Genomic DNA, 8,828 nt, shown 5'->3' on the forward strand with positions numbered 1-8,828 from the left:
TGTAAAACTGAAGTTCCCCCATGTAAACTATCATATAATTCACAATAAAACATTAAATATATATATATATATTTTAAAGATAGTGTAAGATAGTTGTTTTTTATGGTCTTTGGAGAATCAATTAAGAAATTCCTGGTTTGAATACTTTGGTGCATTCTCCTCATGATTACTTTTTCCCTTAATTTGATATTTTCAGGATATGCTGTATGCCAAATTCCAAGCAGTTTATTAAAATATGTTAAATACTGACATTATGTTTAAATCTCAGTAGCTCTGGCAGAGTAACCTGGGAAATTAATTTAAGTAACGTAGATTTCTTGACAAAATAAAAATAAATTATCAGTCGTCCAGTCGGTTCCACTCATAGCAACTCCAGGGTTTTTGAGGAGCAGCTGGTGTTTTGAACTGCCGACCATGTGGTTCACAGTTCAGTGCTTAACCTATAGCACTACACTAAGAGTATTCTTATTTATGAAATAAGGTACCATGTAGATAAAAGAATTAGTAATATATACTAAGTAGATATTGACTCTGCCACCTAAATCGTTGAATAGTTTGTCTTAACCAGTTCATCTTATGTGTATATATCTATATAAAAGATGAAGTGGTTCAGTTGCAGTATTTAATGGAACCCCACTCAGGAGTAATGATGATCAATTGTTAAAAATATTTTCTATAGATTGTTTTATTTTTCCATGCTTATTAAATAAATTATATAACAGTTAATATTTATATCTTACTCCCATTTTTACATGTACCATCTTTAGTGTAGCACCCCTGCTGTGGCACTATAGGATCAGCACTGGACTGTGAACCACATGGTCGGCAGTTCAAACCCACCAGCTGCCTCAGAAACCCTATACAGGGTCACTATGAGTTGCAACTGACTCAACAGTACTTAACAACAACAAAAACATCTTTAGTATGGTACATTTCCTTTGAAGCAATCTGATTATAAAATTATCCTTTTAAATTGTCTTTTTTTTTTCTTTAAATAGAAAAAGTTACGCCGGTCACAACATGCTCGCAAAGAAACAGAGTTCTTACGGCTTAAGAGGACCAGACTTGGCTTAGATGACTTTGAGTCACTGAAAGTTATAGGAAGAGGAGCTTTTGGAGAGGTGTGCTTCTTTTTCAACGTTACCTTCATTGGAATTTTACCCCTTTGATCTCCTGAGTACCTGGTCATCTCTGGGCAGAGGTGGAGATTCATACCTGCTACGAAATGTATATATCTTTAAAATAGTTTAAACATGTATTAAAACCTAAGTCCTGAGCTACCAACAATGGCAAATTTCTGTTTTGTTCAGAAGAAAACCTGCTTTTCACACTTGAATAATAGTACTGACTTTTCATGACAGATTTTCCTATTCTAGGTGCGGCTGGTCCAGAAGAAAGATACAGGACATATCTATGCAATGAAGATACTGAGAAAGGCCGATATGCTTGAAAAGGAACAAGTATGTGTTCTCTAACACACGTAACCCAAAGAAGCACAAATATTAGAAATTAGAAGCACATGTTAGAAATACAGAATTTATTTTATATACATTTTAGAATTTGAAATGCATAATTTGAAATTTAGAAAACAAGTGTATCTATATTACTTTTTTATATAATACTTTTCATTCAGTATTTCTCAATTTCTTATAGTAAAAATTGAATCCAGATTTGTAATCTAAGTATCTTCTGAAATACCTAGTTTTCTGACTTCAGTCAAAATAAAGGACAATTCTCAGCACTTTCCATCCTTATCAGATATCAAATATGTAAAGCTAGTTTCCAGAAATATTGCTGATTTGTTGTGTTTCCAAAATCCATAACCTCTCTCTCTCTCCCTTTTTTTTTTAAAAAAAATAGTCCTGTGGCTCAATGCAATTCTATGGAATGAATAGATTGGTGGTATAAGAATTGTCATTTAGAATGACAGCCATGAGGAAAGACGGTGGCTACTGTAGTCTCATAACATATTCTTTAAAGAAGTTGGGGTCTTGGAGAAGGAATCTGTCAACATTGTTCAGTAGCAGCCATAGAGCATGAGATGGAAACCTACCCCGTCTCCAACACTTGAGAGAAAACCAGGCCAGTTTTGAGAAGACTGCAGGAAGACAGAATCCTCAAGTCGACAGCCTGGTTTCAGTAAAAGTTAGACAGTAGTGGAAACCATCAAAGAAGAGGTTCAAGGGGGCTGGGACTTCACTGAAGACTTTTTTGATTCAAGAGGCGGTAGAATGGAAGAGGTCTGAAAGCTGGGATATTGAGTTGAATTAGAGAGTTACAGATAATGATGGGAATAAAAGTGTGGATGAAAGAAAATAGATGGCCTCAGAGATAAGGAGGTAAAATATGAATCTAAGTCATAAAGGGATTATTCCTGGATGTAGAGTCTTGGCCGAAAAATAAAGAGGGGCGCTCTGGTAGCGTAGGTTTGGGCTGCGAACCTCTAGTTCAGCAGTTCAAAACTACCAGCTGTTCCACTGGAGAAAGATGAGGCTCTCTGCTCCCGTAAAGATTTATAGCTTCGGAGATCCCGTACAGGGTCACTGTGAGTCGGAACCGACTCCACGGCACATAACTACAACAACAAGTTAGCTTAAGCTGTAGTCTTTAGCTCCTAGCCACAATTGCTACTGGGCACTTGGAATGTGGTTAGCTTGAATTGAGATGTGCTATAATTTTACAATATACAGCATGTTTCTGAAGATTGTTGTTGTTAGGTGCCATCGAGTCAGTACTGACTCATAGCGACTCTATGCACAACAGAATGAAACACTGCCTGATCCTGGCCAACCTCACAATTTGAAGACTTAGTAATATTGTTGTTGTTGTTAAGTGCCATCGAGTCAGTTCTGACCCAAAGCGACCCTGAACAGGGTTTCCGAGGCTGCAAATCTTTACAGGAGCAGAAAGCTTCATCTTTCTCCTGCGAAGCAGCTGGTAGTTTCGAACTGCTGACCTTGCGGTTCACAGTCCCGATTCATAACCACTATGCTACCAGAGCTCCTTAGTAATATGTATATGTATATATATATGCTTATGTATACACATGTGTATAGTTACATTTTTATGTTGATTACATGTAATAATAATATTTTTGATACATTGGATTATATAAGCTGTATTATTAAAATTAATTTTACCCATTTTGTTGTATATTACTAATAGAAAACTACATAATATAATCCATAAACTTATACTACAGTCCTGTTGGGTAGCCCAGGACCACTCTTCTTAGTCCTATGCAGGAGCTATCTCACTGGAGCCCAGCATCAAGTCTGTGCTGCATTTGGGGTGGTTTTTCCTCCTGCATTCATTAATCTGTATTTGCCACCACTAAATTTCCTTTTAGAAAACCTTTTCCATGTTTCTTTTCATTCTAACTACCAAACAAAATTAAGTAACAACTAATCTCACTGTAAGGAGCTCTGGTGGCATACTGGTTATGGGTTGGGCTGCGAACCTCAAGGTCAGCAGTTTGAAACTACCAGCCGTACCGCGGGAGAAAGATGAGGCTTTCTGCTCCCATAAAGATTTACAGCCTTGGAAACCCTGTATTGGGTCACTGTGAATTGAAACCGACTCCATCTATGGATCCTACATATTCTGGCCAAAAGATATAAACTAAAGCTATTTCCTAAGGTTCTCCATATTTTATGAGAATATGGACATGCATTTGACGTGGCTCTGTATGATAATCACTGGATTGCAAGTTTGATGTGAACTGCAAGGTGGTGGTTCCAACTCACCAGCCGCACCTCAGAAACCCTCTATATGAGTCTGAACTGACTCGACAGCACTAAAACTAGCAGTAAACATATGTTTCACATTGTATATCTTCAAAAACTCCAGTTTTCCTTCATCATATTTTAAAAACTTGGTAGATACTTGTAAATGGTAAGCTTGAAAAATGTACCATGTGCTACAGTTGGTTTTTTGTGTTTTCCCTCAAAATATATTCATCTAGGTGGCCCATATCCGAGCAGAAAGAGATATTTTGGTAGAAGCAGATGGTGCCTGGGTGGTGAAGATGTTTTACAGTTTTCAAGATAAGAGGAACCTTTATCTAATCATGGAATTTCTCCCTGGAGGTAAAAATAAACATAATAGTAATGGAAGATTGATGCAAGCACATCTTTGTTGTTGTTAAGTACCATTGAGTTGTTTCTGACTCAGAGTCACCCTCTGTAGGGTTTTCGAGGAGTGGCTGGTGGATTTGAACCACTGACCTTGTGATTAACAGTCCAGTACTTATCCTACAGTGCCACACCAGGTGTCATAATAATTTTATTGAGCAGGCTTATTTTTCTTTTGCTAGCTCTGAAGTTTTACAAGGTTTTTCAGTATTTCCTTCTATGGTAATACTTTCTGACAAAATTAGATTATTTTGAAGGAATGATAAAGTTGGCACATTATAAATACTACATTCTGGATTCATTATACAAGAGGGCTGTAAAAAGTTTGTGGAAGCAAGGAATTAAAAGATAATGGAATTTTTCCATGAACTTTTGTAGTCCCCTCAGATCTAATTAGATTGTTATAAGTCTGGAATTAAAAATAATTCATTAAAAAAGAAAAAGATAATGCACAGAAAAGAAAGTCTAGTTAATTTATAAATTCAGAGAAATGCAAATTAAAACAAGAATGACATACCATTTTACCCTCATCAATTAGCATACACAACAAATTGGAAGTCTAATAGTACTGAGTGGGGGATCAGACCCGTGGGGGATCAGACATGTAAAGTGTTTTCTAACTTTATGGAAAGCAATTTCTCAACATCCAGTGAAGTTGAAAATGCAGATAGCCTACACTCCAGCAATTCTACAATGGGCTGTGTTCCCTAATGAAGTTTTTCCGTATGTGGACAGGAGAACTGAAAAAATGTTCAGTGCCACATGGTCGTAGTAGTGAAAAACTGGATGTAGCCTAAATGTCCATCAGTAGAATAATGTATATAATTAACTAAATATAATTAAAGCATGACATAATTAATAATATGAGGAAATATTTTATAGCAGTTAAAAGTCACAACCTATATCTAGTTAACAGAAAGATCTTAGAAACACAAGGGTGAAGATATAGATTATAGTTTCAGCTTGATATTGTGTATAGTTTTTTAATGAGTTTTTTAAAAAAATCAGAAGTCCATAGGTTAATATATTAACATATATTGTACGATAGGCACTGGACTGCTCTACCAGCTGCTCTCATAAACCCTATAAAAAGTTGCTGTGAGTCAGAACTGACTTAATAGCACACAACAAGGACAACATAAAAGTACATTTTATAAATACACTTGTAAAGAGACAAACCAAGTCAAATCTATGATAATAGTTACTCTATAAAGGGAAATAGAACTGGAAATAGATGACAAAGATATTTTAAAAGGACTAAAAGCATGCATGGAAAAATGTTAACAATGATCACATCTAGGTTGTAAGTTCTTTGTCCCCCTTTAAAAAAAAAAAAAAAAAAACCTAAAAAATACAGTGTGTCTAATGGTGATTCGTTGGTGGAATGATGCCCTGTTTTTTGATCAACCTAAAGGACTCAGTGTTTTTGAAATTTTACTTTGAAGATTTCAAGTGTGCATATATTCTGATTCTTTTGCATAGGTTGGCTTATTTTCTTTAGCACCTTATCATTCTGGATGTTGAATCGTAGATTGAACTTCACTATCAGCTCTGCTGTGATTTATTTCTACATACTTTCCACTTTACAACCATTAAATGTCATGGAAGTTTTACATACTTTATTTTGAATTGGCTGTAGAGATGGTGGTTGGCAGCATACCAAATGGTCTGTAAAATCAGCCATTCGTTGTTCATATACAAAGAAAGCACCTCCAAAGTAGTTCCAATAACATGATACTTTATTTATTTATTTAGGGGACATGATGACATTGCTAATGAAGAAAGATACCTTGACAGAAGAGGAAACACAGTTCTACATTTCAGAAACTGTTCTGGCAATAGATGCAATCCACCAGTTGGGTTTCATCCATCGGGACATTAAACCAGACAACCTTTTATTGGATGCCAAAGTATGTGAATAAAGTGGTGAATTAGTAACTTGTGGATTACTTTCTAATGAGCAGATTTTATGATTGGACAACTATGATTATTATATTACCGCTAAACTCCATTATTTCATAGAAGGATGCAGTAGGCGAGGACTTGAGATCCAGGACATATGGCTGACTTTTCAGCTCCTCCGGTTTTCTTCTTTTTAAAGTCATTATCATCATCAAATATTTGTAATTTAATATTTCCACCTATATGAATTCTAAAGCTAAGACTTTTTACAACAATTGCATGCAAAAGAGGAATTTATAGGAAGCCTTTTTGTTTTCAAAGTTAATAGAATTTATTGATTTTAGTGGATTTTTATTTTCTAGGGTCATGTAAAATTATCTGATTTTGGCCTATGCACGGGATTAAAGAAAGCTCACAGGACTGAATTTTATAGAAACCTCACACACAACCCACCAAGTGACTTCTGTAAGTTTGATGTTTTTCTGGTTAAAAATGATAGTTGGTTTATTAATTCAGTACTGTCAGGACTGAAGGCTCTCTCCTTTCTGTCCTCTTTCTTTAAAACAATGTGTCAGTGTATGTGTGTGATTTTTTTTTTTTTTTTGGTATGTATATGCGTTTAAGTGTGAGAGTTTTTCCTTCGTAATTACCATTTCATCTGGTTGAAATTAGCATTTCAGAACATGAACTCCAAAAGGAAAGCCGAAACATGGAAGAAGAACAGGAGACAGTTGGTGAGTCATCCCTATTTTTGAGAAATAATTTTATACCCTGGACCTAAAAATCACATTTGGATTTTACTTGATCCTTTTGTGTCTTCACAAAGATAAGTACTTAATTTCACAGCAAAGATTCAGCTTGTTCTAGAATCACAGTGTTCTTTTAGATTCTCCTTTAAATGTTTTTGTCAGTAGAGTGCTGATTTTTTACTTCATGATTTAACTGTAAATTAGCATTTTATTGAGCAAACCTATGAGGTGGTAGAAGTCCTGGTGTGGTGCCATAGCATAAGCACTTAACATCAAGGTCAATTTGAACTGCAAAGTTGGTAGTTCAGACTCACCAGCTGCTCCTTGGAAACCCTGTTCAGGGTCACTATGAGTTGGAACCGACTTGACAGCACTTAACAACAACAATAATGAGTTGGTAATCTTTATTAGTAATTAGCTTTCTAGAAAAAGGACACTAAGATAGTATGATTATAGTAAAAGATTAGTGATTCACATTTTTCTGTATTATGAAAAACCAAACACACTGCCATTTAGTCGATTCCAAATCATAGCAACCCAGTATACAGTTTCTGAGACTGTAAATCCTTACAGGAATAGGTAGTTTTATCTTCCTCCTGAGGAGCAGCTGGTGAGTTTGAACCACCAACCTTGCAATTAGCAATCCAATACCTAATCCACAATACCACCAGGTCTCCTTTTTAATGTTATATCTGGTTAAGTCCTGATATAGCAGCAATCAATTGACAAATAAGGTGGTTGTGTATTTCTGAGAAATTCTTTATGGACAAATTTAATAGAAAGTTTGGATGCCAACTACATTACAATAAATAGAGAAAGTAAGATTTAAAAGCAGACTTTCAATCTTTTAGTGTGAAATTTCTCTGCCTCTTTTTAGCCTCAACTCATTTTGCCTGTTACTTAGAAAACGTAAGAATTCCTGCTCCCTTTTCACTCACCCTTTATCCTGTTGAGTTGGTCCACAAACCATCTCAAGATTAGACATGTGCTTTTTGACTTTGTTTTCCTCATTTTCTATACAATGCCTGGCACACATGTATACTATATAAATATTTGTTATATTCAACCAAGTTATGAAATGGAAACTCATTTAAACTTCCCTTAGGAAAGTAAACAGAAAAATAACATAAAATAAAATGACCTTTAGATTCCTGAGCTCATTCTCTCACTAGCCAAAGTAATTAAAAGCTTCCTGGGATTGTAAAGCTTGCCAAGGTTTTTAAACATTGAAAAATGTATTGAGTTGTGCATTAAGGAGGAAAACTTGGTTCTACTTTTAAATATGTCACTTTTAGATCAGTGTTTACTATGGAGAAGAGAAGTGCAGTATTTCTTACTTTTGAAGGGAAAAAATATTGTTTAAAATTACATTTCGGATAATTTTGTATCCCAGAGGATTCAGATTAGTAAGCATGTGCGTGTTTATTATTCTGATAGTAATCATGCCTTATAGAATTGTTCCTCAGGGAGGGGAGAAGGGGACTGTATTAGTATTTAGGGTAGAAAACACTTCTTTAGCACCTGTGTTTTCTGCCCTCCCAATTATGCCCTCTCCAGGACTCTGTAGTGGCTAAATCTGCTGTCGCATGTTTTCAAATGGTCCCTACCCCTACTTGAGAACTACTGCCTTGAATGAACAGTTTTTGTAAGATTTTACTCAGACTATGAATGAAAAGCTACATAGCTTCCTGATGGATAAACCAAAGACCAGTTGTCATTGAGACTGTTCCAATGTATGGCAACCCCATGTGTGTCAAAGTAGAACTGTGCTCCATAGAGTTTACAGTGACTGGTTTTTTTTAAGAGGTAGATTGCCAGATCTTCCTTCTAAAGCACTTCTGGGTGGCCTTGAACCTCCAACATTTCAGTTAGTAATTGACTACAATTAATTGTTTATAGCAAAGAATTCCTAGAATTAAAAATGTATGCTTAAAATACCTGATGTTTGTTGTTGTTGTTGTTGTTAAGTGCCGTCGAGTCGGTTCCGACCCATAGCGACCCTGTACAGGGTTTCCAAGGGTGTAAATCTTTACGGGAGTAGAAA

The 8,828-nt window shown here is 35.6% G+C and overlaps 1 protein-coding gene across 1 annotated transcript in view; it reads left to right on the forward strand.

Moving 5' to 3' along the window:
- The window catches only part of STK38L (serine/threonine kinase 38 like), a 115,187-nt gene that overhangs the window by 93,854 nt on the left and 12,505 nt on the right, over positions 1 to 8,828 (forward strand). Inside the window, exons 4-9 of the mRNA XM_006866963.1 lie at positions 999 to 1,121; positions 1,377 to 1,460; positions 3,965 to 4,088; positions 5,889 to 6,043; positions 6,398 to 6,500; positions 6,708 to 6,769. Of these exons, the coding sequence (XP_006867025.1) occupies positions 999 to 1,121; positions 1,377 to 1,460; positions 3,965 to 4,088; positions 5,889 to 6,043; positions 6,398 to 6,500; positions 6,708 to 6,769 (651 nt within the window). The remainder of the gene's footprint in view (positions 1 to 998; positions 1,122 to 1,376; positions 1,461 to 3,964; positions 4,089 to 5,888; positions 6,044 to 6,397; positions 6,501 to 6,707; positions 6,770 to 8,828) is intronic.

This window comes from Chrysochloris asiatica, unplaced genomic scaffold, assembly GCF_000296735.1.
Source record: "Chrysochloris asiatica unplaced genomic scaffold, ChrAsi1.0 scaffold00098, whole genome shotgun sequence".
Taxonomy (NCBI): domain Eukaryota; kingdom Metazoa; phylum Chordata; class Mammalia; order Afrosoricida; family Chrysochloridae; genus Chrysochloris; species Chrysochloris asiatica.